General features: G+C 42.5%; 1 protein-coding gene across 1 annotated transcript in view; it reads left to right on the forward strand.

Moving 5' to 3' along the window:
• Positions 1–12,317, forward strand: part of acsf3 (acyl-CoA synthetase family member 3) — a 30,485-nt gene extending 18,168 nt beyond the window's left edge. The window contains exons 8-10 of the mRNA XM_035162402.2: positions 7,263–7,397; positions 7,896–8,007; positions 10,698–12,317. Coding sequence (XP_035018293.1) covers positions 7,263–7,397; positions 7,896–8,007; positions 10,698–10,812 — 362 coding nt within the window. The 3' untranslated portion in view covers positions 10,813–12,317. The remainder of the gene's footprint in view (positions 1–7,262; positions 7,398–7,895; positions 8,008–10,697) is intronic.
• The last annotated feature ends 4,605 nt before the right edge of the window (positions 12,318–16,922 follow it).

The following is a 16,922-nucleotide window of genomic DNA, read 5'->3' on the forward strand; positions in this document are numbered from 1 at the left end:
TGTGTACTTCTGCATGTGTGTGACCGAGCGAGCAGTCACCCCAGCTGTAAAGGTGAGCTTCAGATCTGCAGGGTAACTTCTCCACAGACAGACTGACAGCAGTGTGGCTCATATCCTGCAGAGCCATCACTACTCATTTGTGCATGGGTCTTTCGCTCCCAGCTGTGCTCTCCTCTTCCCTGCCTCCGTCGCTCTCTGTGTTTCCAGTGTCATATTTTACCGCGGGTCACATCTTGTCCTCCTAACTCCAATGTCAGAGCTCCCTGTGGGATCCGCCGACACCCCACCCTCCGAGCACTCTGTTCAAACAAGCCGTCTCTGTGACATTTAAACCGCAAAGGTGGCACTGCATGCTGCTCCTCGTTTTATTAGCACCAGTTGAAGGTAACTTTTTTATTTCATTGGTATCTGCTGTTATACATTCATCTGTTTAGGGGCCTGTAGTACGAAGCAGGATTTGTGGTTTATCGAGGTAACTTCAGGTTTAAATCTCAACTTCATTCCTACACAGGGACAAAAGAGTAAAGTGACGAATGATAAAGAGAAATTCGTATTTATATAGATCAGTCAAATCCTTTTTGCTGTTCCAGGCTGTCCATGGGTCAACTCTGGTTTTAAAACAGCTTCTGACAAACACAGGGAGATATTATCAGATTGAATAAATACACACAGTATATGTTATAGCTTCCTTTATATTGAACAAAGGGTTCACTGAGCCAGTTGATAGTCCAGCTTCATATTACAGGATATCGAGGACAGTCAGTGTTATGATCAGTAAAGCCGGATCAAGAAAATATATATATATATATATATTATATATATAATTCCATTTATGCTGCACTTGCTACAGGCCCCTGGTCAAAAGCAAAGACACTAGAGGTGCTGTGATTTCATAATCAACCAAAATTCAAATGAATTTGAGTTTTGAAAACAGTTTTGCTCAACACTCAGATTTCAATGTGTCTTGCCTGACTATCGGATAGTTATTCTTTTGATTCAGTGCAGAGAAGGAGCATATAAACAACAGTTAAGTAGTTTGCCTGATGATCATGAAAGATGTGAGACAGACATCAATCCTCAAGTTCAGCTTGTTATCTGCTGGTGGAGAGGCAGCCCAGCACGGACTATAATCAGTAATATTAACATAAAGCAATTCACGCTCCTTTAATTGCATTATATTAAACAAATTAGATCACTCATCCAAGTGCAAAGTGCTTTATTGTACAATATTAATTACTAAAAAAGGAGCTGTGACAAAAGTTAAGGATGATAAATAATGTCAGAGCTGAGATTTCTCTGCTCGGCTGTCTGTTATTTATCCTCATTAACTCTTCCATCTAGGCTGTGGGGCTTTAATGTGGAACATTAATATTCATATATGCTAAGTGTTTACAGTCAGTCTGAGGAGAGGCATGACTCACATTTAGACCTCTGTCATCTCTGTTCAGATAAGGCTCTCCTCTCCACTGTGATGGAGGGCACTCGGCTCTAACCTGCAGTGTGAGGGTTTAGGTTGTGATGAAAGACGGTGACTCCACTTGTACCTTCTCACAGAGGAGAAGCACCACCACTTTTAAACACTTTGGACTCGCCTACGCACGACACAACGTGACTGTCAGTGCCTCTGAAATGTCAACGTTTCTGAAGGGATACGACACTTCTGAGTCTTGGCTGAAGATGGAAATTCTTGAAACTGTTTAACAGGTTTTAAAAAGTTTGAATCGCCGTGCCTCGGTGTCTGCAGACATGTTTGCATCTTCACTGAGTTGGGTGCACTTATTACCTCGGCCAGGGAGATTGTTTTTATCTGCATTTCTTTGTTTTGTTTGTCTGTGGTTTTTTTGTTTGTTGGCAAGATTACACGAAAACAACTGAACGGATTTCCACAAAACTCAGTGGAAGGATTGAATAGGACAGCGAAGAACCCATTCAATTTAGTTGCCGAGCCAGATCTGGAGGCAGATCTATTATTCAAATTTTTTTTTCTAGTTTTTCTTGGTTCAAAATGCAAATACAATTAAGGCCTACATAACTTCAGCAACCTCCACAACTACTGGTATTGATCAGGTCAAAGGTTTTCTTTGTCTTTCTGGAATGAGCAGAAGGCATCGAAAAAATATCAATAATTATCACAATAGAATTGTCAAATGCAATGTAATAAAAGTCAAATATATTACTTATGCATTGTGCAAACGCAGTGAGGAGGTATAACACATAATTGATCTACCTCAGATTTATTACATGTTTTGCTGTTTGTCATTATCTGTTTAAAACCACAAACTTCACTCAGGAGCAAAAATCTTTCTTTAAACTTAAAATAAATTTTAACGTCATAATTCTGCCTATCGACTGATGTGAACATTTTTATCACAATAAAAATCCTAATGTCACCTTTGTGTGTTACAGTTTGGGATCATCTTGTTCATTAGACTACATAACCTGGTTTTTACAGCAGTTATAGGAGAAGTTATAGACGTATATGACCTCGCTGTCGTCAGGGCTTATTCTATCAACCTTCAGATGCAATGAAAAGAAAAGCAGTTGATGAGGACTTCGCAAGACAACATTAGATAAGAGGAGATAGAAATTTCTTTCATCCTCCCAAATGAAGAATTGTGCAAAAGCTGCTCAGTAAGAAAGTGACACAAACGCTTTGTATAGTCACAAAGAAATTCAATTTTAACTTAGATTTTCAGGATAATTAAAGTGTTTGAGTGTTTTCATAATGTTTTCATCATTTTACTAAAGATCTTTTGCCTTTAACCACCCAATTGAACTTGAATTATTAAGCCACATCTCATCCTTGAATTTAAGTGTTTTTCTTACTTATTCAAGTGTTTTAGTCTCTGTTTGAGAGTGCAGTAAATGAATGTGGAAATGTTTTCATTTTATTCCTCAAAGTACGCGCTTTACAGGAAGCTACATGCCAGCCCACGTCTCCAGGGCTGAGTGGGGTGTGCACACAAAAACAAGTACATGGTACTTAGATCAAGGCCAGACTGGAATCACATTCAATTACAAACACTTGTCTAACACGATCAGTGACGGCAGAAATGTGTTATGGGGATGAAAGTTCCTAAAAGTGAAGAGATGACTTCTTTCACCTCCACAAAACCAGTTTTTATGCATTCTCCGTGTCCGCTCTGCTTCCCCAACACCTCCGGCAGCGATGCTTGTGGCAGCAGGCTGAACTGTTGATGTGGCGTTGGCCTTTGTCATGTGACACACTCTGCCCTTTTCTTTCTCACACTCTTGTTTTTCCTCTAAGAAAAACAACATGCTCAGACTCTTGCCTGTATCCGTGTGCCTGTGTAATTTTGAATAGTTTTGTGGCTGCTTTGCAGAGCAGAGCTGCTTTTGTCAAATTATAGTTCACATTTTCTGAGGTAACATAAATGCACCGTAACTGTGGAACCCTCAGCTCTCAGTGTTTGTTGAGTGAGGACTCAGGGAAGCAGGGACAGGTTTAAAGCCGAACAGCCTGGTTCTACATCCAGGATCTTCCCTGACTCTTCTGGGCTATAGACTCTTTATAAAGATGGACGACGGGACGGCTCCTCAAAAGTGAATCCAAAGGGTCTTAATTATATATAGCTATGTTAGAGTGACCATTCGACTGGTTATTTTGGTATTTTTTTAGTTATCTGATGCTATAAAAACGTGGTGAAAGCTGAGAGTGACTTCTGATTGGTTGAATGGGGGTGTTGCAGGACCTCGCTTCGACAGCTCAAGCCTCTTTTCACTTCTGCACAGATTCTGGCTCCAAATGTGCAAAAAATGGCAGCGTTTTTAACCAGGATATTTTAGCTTCTTTTCTTAATAGTGGGTATAAGTGGAGACATTTTAATATACTGTCTATGATCTGGGCTTAATTTAAGCTCCAGCCAACATCACCAGTAGTTTCTGTAAATATCAAATAGCCTTTGTCTGTTTACTAAAATACTATATGGGTGCTCAGGATTAAAAAATATATGACAGTTGGAATGAAGATCAATAATCTATGTTAATAATTTCATTAATCCTCTAAAAGCAATGTTGCATAACAGCACGTGTTGTTTTTTCCTGTTAACAAAATTATTCTTAATAGCTGAAAGTAATTTAGTGTTGATTTTCTGCCGTTGTGGTTTAACAGTTCTGTGGCGGCAACTAATGTAATTTTCTTGTTTTCTCTGAAAGACATTAGTGAAGTTTTCTCCGCCCTCCATCCTCAGTTAAAGTCTTGATCTGTTTTTATTTCTTTTTTTTTCCCGCACTGTGTGCCTTCACTTTCTTTAATGCCTCAGAATGAGATGAAAGCCCAGTGCAATTAGGCTTCTTATCGTTTTAATTAAGAAAGCCATTCGGCCATATCTGGCTCCAACGCCATAACACATAATGGCAGAGAGTCTCTGATGCCTGAAGTAGTGTTTGTGTGCATGTGTGTACATACTGTGTGTGTGTCCTAGTAACACAGTTCCCGACAATCTCTCCCGACCTTCTTCCCTCTTTTATCAGTCTTCGTTCTCCAATCACTATTCCCACTTGTGCCTCTCTCCAAACATGCTGTTCTATCCCTTGTTATTTACTTCTCCTCAAAGAGAGACAAGGTCAGAGTCCTGTGTAAGTGCTTCAAACTCAGTTCAAGTATGTTGTGTACCAGTGTTTCTTTCAAAGCCCTTTTGTCCAACGTAGTCTCAATAATTCTGTTTCCTCGCTTCAACATTTGCAGCTAAATGGACCCATTTTATGATGTTTTTATCTGTTTCAGCTTGTACACACACACACACACGCACACGCACACGCACACACACACACACACTCTCTCTCTCTCACAGGGCATGATAAGAGCTTATCAATGTGCATGTAACCAGTCCCTTTCCCCTCATCTATGTGCATAAGATGATAGAGCTGCATATCATTTTTTCCTTCTACCCCCTCATCCAAAGACGGAAGAGAACTACCCTGTTAGTAGTGTTAACACCCAACCAAGCTCCTCCACTCCCCTCCTCTAGCTCCCTCTCCCCTCTCCCTCCATCCCCCCTCTCTCCTCCTCTGTTACCCCAGCCTATCAGTGCGGAGCAGTGGTCTGTGAAGAAATTCCCAATATCTAAATTTACACACTGTATCAATCTTGTTTAATAGACTGGAAAGCTTATAGCCGCCGTGGCAAGCCGGCAGAGAGGGCAGCGGTGATAAATTGTCGGTGTGCAGGCGACAGCCGCCCGTGATGTATAATGAAATATTTATGATTTATCCCAGCTAATAAACTGAAATGAAGTGCGTGATGTATGGGAACAGATGGGCCCTCTATTGATGCTGAGGCAGAGAGGCAAGGAGGGAAAGGAGGAGACAGGAAGAGAGGTGGAGATGTGATGAGAGATGCTCCAGACGTAGTGAAAGAAAAAAATGGAGGGTAAGGATGGGAGTAAAAAAAAACAACAGTTGTGTGTGTCTGACTGACACTGTGACACTGGAGAAGGGGAAGCTGGGAAAAAAAGTTGACATAAATGTGAGATTGATGGAAGGATTCCGGGTTAGAAGAGAGAACAAATGAGATTAAATGATGGAGAACAAGACATACGGAAGATGGCAGTAAAAACAGACCACTATCAAAATATAATCCTTCTCCTATAATGCTTCATCGTGTTGAATCCAGGCAAGGGAGGGCCAGTTGTTTTCTTTTATTGAGTCGATATTTCAGGTGCACGTTTTTTTCCAGCTCTGGTGTCAGCAGACGTGCACAGTCTAACATTGTGGAAATGTTCCTGGCAGGTCTGTACCGACGATTTTAGAAATACTGAAACCTCGAGGTGAGAGGCTCCATATAAGAGTGGAATTCATTTTCTTATCTAACTCTTTGCAAGAAAGTAAATAAGTGTCAAATTATTGTCATTATTATCATTCCTTTAAAAAAACAACCATAAAAATATATAATATATGATTTTGGGGGGTTTTCATTGTATTTTTATATAAATTTAACCATTTAATGGTTTAGTTTCTGTAAATGTGATGTCCCTGCAAACTGGTCTAATTGACTCTCTGTGCCAGGTATTATTGCATTTGGCTGTAAAATAATAAGTTCCTTTATGTAAATGTATTGTTTGTGTAATAAATATATTTTGGGTTTGCTTTGTGTCTAAGTGTAAAAGCTCATATATAAGAATGGTGACAATTAGCCTTCCATCTGAGAAACTCTATATGTATAGCAGCAGTCTCCAGCTGTGGCCCCCACCCTTGACTTTTCCTGACCTCTCCTTCATTCAACCCCATCCAACCTTAACCACATTAGTGTCACACACACACACACCGTCACACACTTCCATTCCCTCCTCGGCCCCAGCTGTGGACGCAGCACCTGTAATAATCCAAAAGGACACCTTCCTGTTCCTTCTTTTCTTCTCCCCCACTCCTTCCCTCCTCCGTCCATTTTTTATCCCTCTGTCTCTCTCCACTCATCCATACTGACCCATTTCCTCTTGCTTGTCATCCCCGGGCCCAGCTGAGTCCCCCATCCCACATACTGTACTCATCCTCCCCCACACCTGTCCCCCAGACACCTCTGTGCTTGTGTGTGTGTGTGTGTGTCTGGAGGATGTGGGGGGAACTCTCATCCATCCACTGCACCCCGACTTCCTCTGTCTCAAACACACACCTTATATTCAACCAAGTTTACACACCCTACATTCCTTGTATCACGTTATGTCGTTTTTATGAGTATATATGCTTTTTTTGTTCAGTTAATTTTTTGGTCACCTGCATAGTATTCCCCAGAAAACCCAAAAGTTTTCTCTGACGCAATAATTCATTCATGGCTATTTACAGTAAATGAGGAGGTCTTGTGGCATAGAATAGAATAGAATATACTTTGCGTAATAGAAAGATAATAAGCTAATAAGCTGCTGGTCATGGACAATCAACGTAATTTAAAGTGTCTGTGGTGCAAATGGATAATGTTTCAAAATTAAAGATAATATTTGTAACAATTATTCATTAAAATGTCTAAAAACGAATATACCTATCTTAAGCATTTTGTTGACTTGTGTACTTACAGAATTTAATGTTACAGCCCAGGGTCGAGGTAACAGGACGTTTCATTTTGGTCGCCTTTGAACTGCATCATATCTGCTTCATCTTCCAGGCTAAACACTGTATGACAAAGGAAAATCCAGTTAGCCAATCAGTCCATCAATTTTCGACCCTCTTAAATAACAAAAAATAATGAGCCATGAAAATCTTACGGGAATGTTTTTATTGATCACCCGCTCTCCCTGTTTGTCTTTTAGGAGACACAGCCGTCTATAAAGAAGGTGCGTATTGGATCATGGGCCGTACCAGTGTCGACATCATCAAGAGCGGTGGCTACAAGATCAGTGCTCTCGAGGTGGAGCGGCACCTGCTGGCTCATCCAGCCATCATCGGTAAGAGAGCTGAACACGTTTAGTCTGTCGATTTAAGGACAATAACGCACTTTAAATTTTTAGGATATCTCTGTTCTGCAGGATACAAATTAAATGACTATGTTGTGAAATTGACGGGCCTTTGCATCAATATTGTATCAAGACTTATAGCTGTTTTTAAACATTATCGTATTCCTCAGTGAAGGAAATGAAATAAGACAATGATGCTGCACAAACATGATGACGGAGGAGAGTTTTATGACGTGGGATGTTACGAAGAAAGGTGTAATTTCTACATCTAATGTGCCCTAACCCTAACGACCTCTAATTACAATTGAGAGTCAGCACCTTTAACCCCGGTCATTGCTGCGCTTTAAAACCAATGTGTTTAAGTACAGAGCAGACACAGCGAAACATGGCAGTGTCTTATTATTCTTAAGTACTGCCCTAAGATGAAAGAATTGGAGCAGCTGAATCTTAACAACAACGCGTCTGCTTCGTGTGGTTTTAACTTCACAGATGTGGCCGTCGTCGGGGCCCCAGATGCCGTTTGGGGTCAGAAGGTCACTGCAGTGGTGCAGCTGAGGAAGGGCCAGAGTATGACCCTGCCGGAGTTGAAGATCTGGGCGAGGTACTGTGACTTTCAGCTTTGTAATAATTCCTTCACAGTAACTACCTTTTATTTCTCCTATAAATTTGTTTATACTTGATTTCAGAATGATGTTAAAATCATGCCACAGTCTGTTAACAGATCAATAAATGAACTTCATTGGCATATTACTATTGCTACAGGCTTAGCAACACATAAACATAAACCTGCATCCTCGAGTCTAAGCAGACGACAGCGCTGCATAAAGATGTGCATCCCCTTCATTCATTCATTCCGCTCTCTCCTTCCACTGTCCGCTGTCAAACTAAAAAGAAATGCCACTAAGCACAATATGATTTATATATTACATTTTTAAAAGTTACGTATTAGGAAAAGAAAGATGGTGATCAGGTCCTTTTTTCTTAATAAAAAGAAAAAAGATGAACTTCTTGGAAGCACCCAATATTGACAAAGAGGAGCTGAAACTACAACAACTGCTGTACCAATGACTTACGTCCCAAAAAACAAAAGCCGCAAAATCATCGAAATCTCGTTGCTGATGTGAAAGCTTGCATTGACTGGATACAAAAAAAAAAAATATGAATATGTTTGAAAAATATGAACATCAACTGCACGAAAGCAAGTAAAGAGACAGTTATCCAGATTTGTATGCCGGTTCAAATCATGTGTTTTTATTACTGCTTTGACAATCTGAACATTGTCACTGTATATTTGCAGTAGACGAGAAGAAGAATTATATGAAGTTTGCTTTGATATTTTCTTTTTTAAAACCTTTTTACTTGTTTAATTAACCACTGTGCAGTGTTTTGGTGTCTAATAAGGAATAAAGCTAAACACAAATCGATATATACATTAACTCTAAACTTGCCTTTCTGGATTATATCTGATCTCACTAGTACCTGAAACCAAATGTTTGCTTCACACCAGCGGAGCCGTTTGTTTTTCTGTTGTTTTTGGTATGAATGACCAGTGAGGATGAAACCACTAACCACTGGACCACCTGCCACCTTTTTAAAAGTGCTTTGTGGCAGCAGGTGGACTCCAACCAGTACCACCAGTGGAGACAGTGACCTGAATAACTTGCTACCAATCCATCATCCTGAATTCACAAAAACAAAACGCAAAAAAAGGAGCGCTCCGTCCCGTTACTGCCAAAGACTGCTGACCCTGTCTTATTGCAGTGATTCCAGAAGACAATTTTTCAGTCCTGTGGTAAACAAATGAAGGCTCCTAATGCTCTTCCAGCAGTTCAGCACACACATCCCCAGCGACTGGCCCTGAAGTCCTCAGATCAATATGGGAGGATGTGAGAGAGAGAGAGAGAGGCCAGAGATGGACTAATGAGGGGAGCTGAAAGAAAGACAGGCGATGAAAAAGAGGAATATGTGTGAGAAGTGAACGAACCATAGTTACAGCGGGCTTTGTCTTTTCCCCCTCCCCTTCTAAATGTCAGCAGAGTTTGTTTTGTGGAACATCGACAGGTACTGTTGACATGCTGCCCTCCACTCCACAATGACAGACACCCCTCTTTCTTTTCTTTTCCCCTTCTGTTACCTCGTTTTCATAAAATATGGATCCATTCATCTGTCCAATATTTTTTTCTTCGTTTTGTCTCCTCCACTATCCTGTCTAGTAACCTGAGTGGGTGGGTGTGTGTACGCTGTGGGCTCCATATGGTGTGGGGGGGTGTTAGATGCTACTGCTGTGGACTGCTCGGCTGGTCATACTGCTGCTGCCTGTTACCCAGGATAACACACACACACACACACACATACACACTCTCATACACTCACTTACAAACACACACACACAGTGTTTCCAGCCACGGGTGCTGCCAGTGGACAGGCAGTGCCAGCGCACTGTGCTGAGGCCAGTGTGTAGAGGAGAGGGAGATAAGATGAGACGTAAACAAGTAGATGGATGCTCACTCTTCAGTGCCCTGGCTTCAGCTGTCAGTCTGAATCTCTGTCACGCTCCCTTCGCCCCACGCAGCCTCGAACACGCACGCACGAACACGCTGCCCCGGAGAAACCTGTGACACGAGCGAGCCCCATTACAGAGAAGTGTATGTATGTACAAATACTCGCTCACACTTCACTCACTGAGGGACAGAGACATCTGCTAAAAGTAGTGTTTGATGGCAGCAACATGAGTCATTATGCACACTCACACCACGCACACGCACGCACACGCACACGCACACACACACGCACGCACACACACACACGCTCACAAACAAACAAACTAGGTTAGAAGATAATAAAAAAAGCTCCAGGCTTCAGGACTTGACGTAACAACCATGCACTCAAAACGGAAAAAATAAAACACTTTTAATTATCTCTGCCTTCTGTTTTTCCTTTTATTATTAGTTTGTTTTTTTTTTATTTCATCTCACAGTGATTATATTGTTTTGCACAAAGGGAATTGTCTGTGTCTGGAAGGCGAATTGGGGATATAAGGGAGGAGAGCTGCAGAGTGTATGAAGGACATTTCTTTCCTTATCTCGACTACTCTGCCACAGGGCTAGCCTTTGTTTTGCAGTTGTTTTCTGTTTTTGTTTTCACCCTTTTTGTTGTTGCATACGTGCCGGCGTGCACACGTTTATGCATCCGCTCGTGTTATGTGTGTCCCCGTGCGTGCTTGTATTAGTTTAGTCTGTGCGTTTCTGCAGTAAACAGTCATCAGTTTATTAACACCAGTGTTTATTGCAGGGAACACATGGCTGCCTACACCATCCCCACAGGCCTGGTGCTGGTGGAGGAGTTGCCCAGGAATCAGATGGGCAAGGTCAACAAGAAGGACCTCCTGCGACACTTCTTCCATTGACCGAGCCACCTCGATGTGTACGACAACAAACAGGTTCCTGGTCACTTCCTGGCTGCTCTCATCTGGTTCATCTAGATTCGAATATCAAAGAGAAGTAGGCAATACAAAATAATGGATAAACAAGAAAACATTTTTGTAATTCTAATGTGTTGAATGCCAATTATCCTGAGAACCCTTTATGTCAAAAAATCTATTTGATATGTCATTTTTTAGACAATTTGATACAGATCTTAATACTGAAAAAAAGGTTCAAAATTCTAACTAACCAACATGGATGTGTCAGACGAACAATATGCAAGAAATTGTCAAGTCCTGTTAAATGCTGTGCAACCTAATATGACCCACTTTTGTAGGGTTTGCATTTGATGCAGTGTCACAGTTCCATGCCACATGACTGTATGAATAATAACCAGGGTTAGACTATGTAGTGGGTTCATACTGAAAACAGAAGTATTAAACTCTAGACAGACAGAATGCAGATGAAAGACACCTAATTTATAAGAGTGTGTTCAACTATTGTCCAACAAATGAAATGGAAGTGATGCTCCACAGCTACAAACTAAAAGATCCACCTCCACCATGGCCCAACAGTCCCCTTATGCAACCACATTTAAATTCACTAGATCCATTTTTTTATTTGGATCTGCACAAAATTGTACACACTCATAAATATCAGCCTCCTAAACACGTCTGATTTTGTTTCCATTAATCCATGAATTATTTTCTGGGATATCAACTAAAGTTGTTGTAAATCTCACAATGTTGAAGAAAGAGTAGAAATATAACTGCATCCACCCCCTGATCAGCGCCAACATTGAATTGGTTTCTCCTTGACCCATTCCACAACCTTCCACCAAAATGTTTGGAAATCCATCCAGCAGTTTTTGCGTAATCCTGCTTAATAACAGACAAATCCATGCAGACGTAAACATAACAGTTGGTAGAGGTTAAATGTAATTACTTTAAACTGAGACAGCTCTTAAAAAATCTAATCTTTTCCTCTTTAATGAAATTAATTTGAAACGTTTGGTGCAGTTTGTAGATTGTTCTGTATACGGTGTGTATACTGTACAGTAAGTATGTAGTACAGAAGTGGGACAAAATATTTGATACACTTTCCTCAGAGTCCCCGAGCAGAACTGTGGGATCCACTGCTCCATCTAATGAGACATGAACAGCTAGTGTGTCGTCTGCTTTGACTCCTGATCAATAAATCCACAAACCCTGGATGTCCAACTTTTCCAAGAAAAGAGTTAAACACAGCGGTACCTCTTGGTAAAGAGTGCTTAGGGTTCTGTTATTTTATAAATTCAGATGTTTTATTGGTGTGATCACATCATTTTGTTGGTAGAAGTGGTTGATTACACCCGAACGAATGGTTAGAAAAGGAGACATTGAAATGTAATCAGCGGGAAACATGGTTAAGATTCATTTCTTTGCACCCACACACAGATGCACTTGACATGTTTATCTGAAAATTAAAAAAAGTTTTTATAAAATATAAATTTCCAAAGTGTTATTTTTTGTTTGCTACTTGCAGACTTCTTACATGTGTGTGTGCGTGTCTGTGCAGCTGTGGTTACACAGGTGTGATGAGAGCCTGAAGGCAGATTCTCTAGCAAGGCACAACACCACAGCTGGATGCCCCGCACTCCATCTGACTAACCCTCTCTCTGCGCTCGCTCTTCGCACCTCTCGTCCTTTTTTCATCTCCGTTTCTCCAGACACTTCACCTCCTCTTTCTTCATCACAAGTCAAAACAGATTGCAATAGCAACAGGACCAACTTGACTGCGAGGCTCTTTTTGAATGAGCCCTAGCGCGCAGCCAGAATAGGCAGAGAGTGCATGAAAAGATGAAAGAAAAGGCAGAGAGAGGAGTTAAAACATAAAGCAGGACTGTCAGAGATTGGAGCCTTAACAAGAGCTGGCTAGAGAAAGTTGATCAGAGGAGAGGATGAAAGAAATGAAAATGCAAAAGAAAAAGCCAGTGTGTGGTTTTGAATAAGTGATTATTAAAGAATATGGAGATGAAAAAGGGGAAAGAGAGGACGTGCGAAAATACGGTTGAGATAAACAGATGTGATGAACAGCCAGAGAACTGAAGAAGGAAAGAAACACAAAAACCTTCGGCCAATAAAACCGCCCGTCCACACACGCACACACTTACACACACACTAAAACACACGCTCATCCGCCCACAGTCACCAGAGACCTGATTAAGAGAGCAGAGCTATCGATCTGTGGGCTGGCAGGCTAGGATGGATGAGCAGGCAGGGCTGCAGGAGCACCAGAGGACAGCTTCGGTGCCCCCAAATCCCTCGTCGCCCCACCCAACCACCCACGCCAGAGCTGAGAGTCGGCCGGGGCCACGGGCAGGAGGCTGCCACGCTGAGGCCGCAGCTGAGGGTCAGAACCGAAGAGTGTTGAGCTGGTGCACAGTTGTAGTTGATGTACTTTGGATGAGGGGTGTTCAGGACCAGGTTCCAGTGCTCGTCTGGTGCTCATGGGGAAGCTGGTATAGATATTCCCTCGACTCCAGCTTGACGGAGCACTCGTGCCCTTGAACCACCTCCACCTCCCCTTTCGCTCCTCTTCTCTCCAACACACATTCAAACGCTCCCTGCCTGAGTCCACTGGAGCATGGCGGAGGAAGTTGTCTGCAGATGGCTGCTTATTGGGCCCCAGGGTCCTGAGGGGGGGGTTATGGGGGACACCGGTGAGGTTGTATTTGTGTGTTCTGTCGAGTAGAAAAGGTTCAAAGAGCAGGTGATGTTACAAAGAGATGACGGAGAAGTTGGTATTCTCATGGTGCAGTTTCACTTTTTTCTGTAAACCTCCTTCGAAGGTGATATTTATTCCTCGGGACTAATTCCGCCTCCTGTCCAGATGACGGATACATCACCTCGGAACATGAATCAGGTGGCATCGCAGGATAACAAAGGATTGAAAGAGAATTACACTTTTTATTACATCCAGCGCACTGATTGAATGCCAGCTCATTCAATCACTGATTCATTTTCTCTCACCGCCTTTCAGAATCTTATCCCAGCATGCACCTGGTCGAAAGGCAGACAGGAACGCTCGACAGCTTGCAGCTCGCAGGGCGGACAGACACCAATGGCCACATAGTTCAGTCGTGACAAACTGAAAAAAGGACACAAGGGCAGGTGTGAATAAAAAAACACCAAATCTGTTTGAAAAATGTGCTTCAGAGTAAAAGCCATTGAAGAGAAACTTAATGGCAGCTGAGGGGGGGTTCCAGTGGTTTAACCTCTCGCCGTGTTGCGGTGATGTAGACGTGTACAGGGATGCGTCAGTGCACTACGGCGTCACAGCTGAGTGTAACCACATGTGCAACCAGCGTATTCTCATTAAACCTGGTGCCTCAGAGTCCCTCTGATCCCCAGGAACACACCCTCACCCATCAGTGATACCCTTTGTCAAACATGAGGCACAATTAAAGCTGATGGAATATAAAAGGAATATTTGCACATATGCAGAGATAGGTTTGTCATGAATTGGGTGAGAGGATCTATACCCCTCTCATTCCTGTGTGTAGCCAGTTGTCTCAGCAGAAGGCCGGGAAGCAGAGGATACAGATAACGTAGAAGTTGCAGCTCCAGGCCCAGAGGCAGTCCAGCAGTGAAACCACAGCTTCCTGATGTACACTTCAGGTATTTTTACAGATTGGAGAGGCTTTATGTAAGTTGTCTCTACCACCACATGGGGTTTCACACCAGGAGTGGGTGGTGGTGATGGTCATGTTACCTTTGAACAGAACCAGGCTACTTCTCTCCCGTTTCCAGTCTTGGTTTTAAAGATTTTAAAATGACGTGTCTCAGTTGGCAGAAGAAAGGCTCAGAGTTCAGCTGGTAAGTGTTTATTGTAAAAACTAGCAACAGATCTCCGGCTGGTTTGGCTGAGGTGCTGGACAGGGGACGTGGTTGTGATTGACTGAGCAGGACAGGCAGGTTGTGTCTGAACAGGAGTCCTGAAACCAGGCAGGTTGGAGAGGGTGACGGGCAGATGGTGAGGCTGGCAGAGACCCTGAACCGGACAGGCAGACAAAGACGAGGCCGGACGTGGCCGGTCACAGGCACAGGTGGGGCGGTGAACCTGAGGCAGAGGCAAACAAGTGTTTAACAGGAGCAGACCGACTGGCAAAGCATCAAAGCAAAGGCAAAGTGTGGCTGTGACGTTTGTACCACTGCTGGTGACTGAACAATCTGCTGGAGCCTGGAGGGAAGATGCAGGGTTTGACTGCTGCGTCTCATGAGGAGCTGACCGGGAGATGACAGGCACACATACATGTATACAGGGGAAACATGAGGAAGAGGGGAATGCAGAGGGATACTCTCAACACTTGGGGCTGAGTCAAGCTTTGTATTTTATTGCTCAGACATGAGAGTGGTGTCAGTCTTCTCAGCAAACTCTCTGAAAAATGACGAGTAAGCATACATATCCCAATACATTGAACTATTTCTATGTTGCTTGAATGATGTGATCTAATAATGAGTAATAAACTATTCCAAAGGATAGATCCTGAAATGTAAATAGAGATCGAGGATGTAGCTCCACTTCCTGCCAAAAATGTATCTAAAATGTCCCGGTTACTTGCATCACCGTGTTGTGCTTTTGAAGTCATTTATACGCAGACTCCGCAGTAGCTTTTATAGTCTCACGAAATTAATTAAAATAATACTGGAAAAATGAGCACTTGAACATACTTCATACTAGTTTATAACTTATACTGCAGCCATCAGCCGCCTTGGGGAGATCCAGATGATTTGCCTTTCTTATTTTCAGCTCAGGGAACATCTAGAGTGAAGTTCTGTGACCTGAGTCACTATATGAATACAACAATTCCGAAATGTGCCCAGGACCTGCAGCATGCAGAGCCTGGGATGCAATAATTAACATTTAATATTGAAATAAAATGAATATTTAAACATCACAGCCGATGCAGAGGGGTGACACTGTATTAATGTGCTCGCTGCATTCGGAGGATTTGAATTCAGTCTTGCGCGTACACACTGTGTTACTTTGAAAGTCATCCTCGGCTGCTCCGGCTCCTCAGAGGTCTCCGTCAGCCTGTCATTCTGCCGCGAACATGAAAGCCGTCCATCATGAATGATTCTGGAGAAGAAAGAAGTTCATCCCTCGTCTCTTTTTAACACCGGCTGCATAATAAACAGGTCAGACTGAAGTAGTGAGTCACAGAGACACACGGTGGCCTCTGCATTCATGGCAGAGCTCTTACACACTGCTGCTCTGTTGTACATTTCTGGCACAAACAGAAATATCAAGCTACAATTATACAGTCAAACATTCGCATGTGCACACTTCTGACAGTCACAAAAGGCTGCGGGCCTGCAGCTACTTGATCAACATGACAGGCTTTATGCATGTAAGTGGGCAGAGGGGAGGAGTGATCGGAGGATGACAGGCAGGGCTCCTCAGCCCCGGGGACACCCTGAGTGTACAGTGCACACACACACACAGTCAAATGCACATCAGTGAATCCAGAACCCCACCAGGTCCGTGTGGGTACATAACCGATGCTTGTAGTGGCAGGTTGTTGTTTACATGGAGCTCATGTTTATTCTAAAGCTACTTACACCTCACTGGCTCAGCCTCGGGCTCCGTTCCTGTGAAACTCCTGCTGACTCGCTCTCTGTTTTCTCTTTGCCTTTTTCTCTGTTGACCTTTTTCACATTTTCTATCCCTCTTTTTTCTTTTATTTTCTTCTCCCCTCTGTCCCTCATGACTCAGTTATTTTTATTCGTCTCATCGTTTAAGATGGAGGATATTAGATGTCACATTTCAGAGGGCTATACGTTAAAGTATGATAGTTACGTCCGCCTGCAAAGTTGTGTTTTCAACTGCGTTTGTTTGTTAGTTAGCAGGATTATTCCCAAACTACGGATTGACAGGAAACATAGTGGAAGGATGCAATATGGCTCACTGAAGAACCCATTCAATTTTACTGCGGATCCAGGAATTTTTATTCTCTTTCTTTAAGCGATAGGGCAAAGATCTGGAATTCTTTCTGATTTCCCAGGGAATAATTTATGGATCTTGATGTGTGTAATTTGGTGCAGCTTGATTG

This window comes from Hippoglossus stenolepis, chromosome 1 (assembly GCF_022539355.2).
Source record: "Hippoglossus stenolepis isolate QCI-W04-F060 chromosome 1, HSTE1.2, whole genome shotgun sequence".
NCBI classification, from domain to species: Eukaryota; Metazoa; Chordata; class Actinopteri; order Pleuronectiformes; family Pleuronectidae; genus Hippoglossus; species Hippoglossus stenolepis.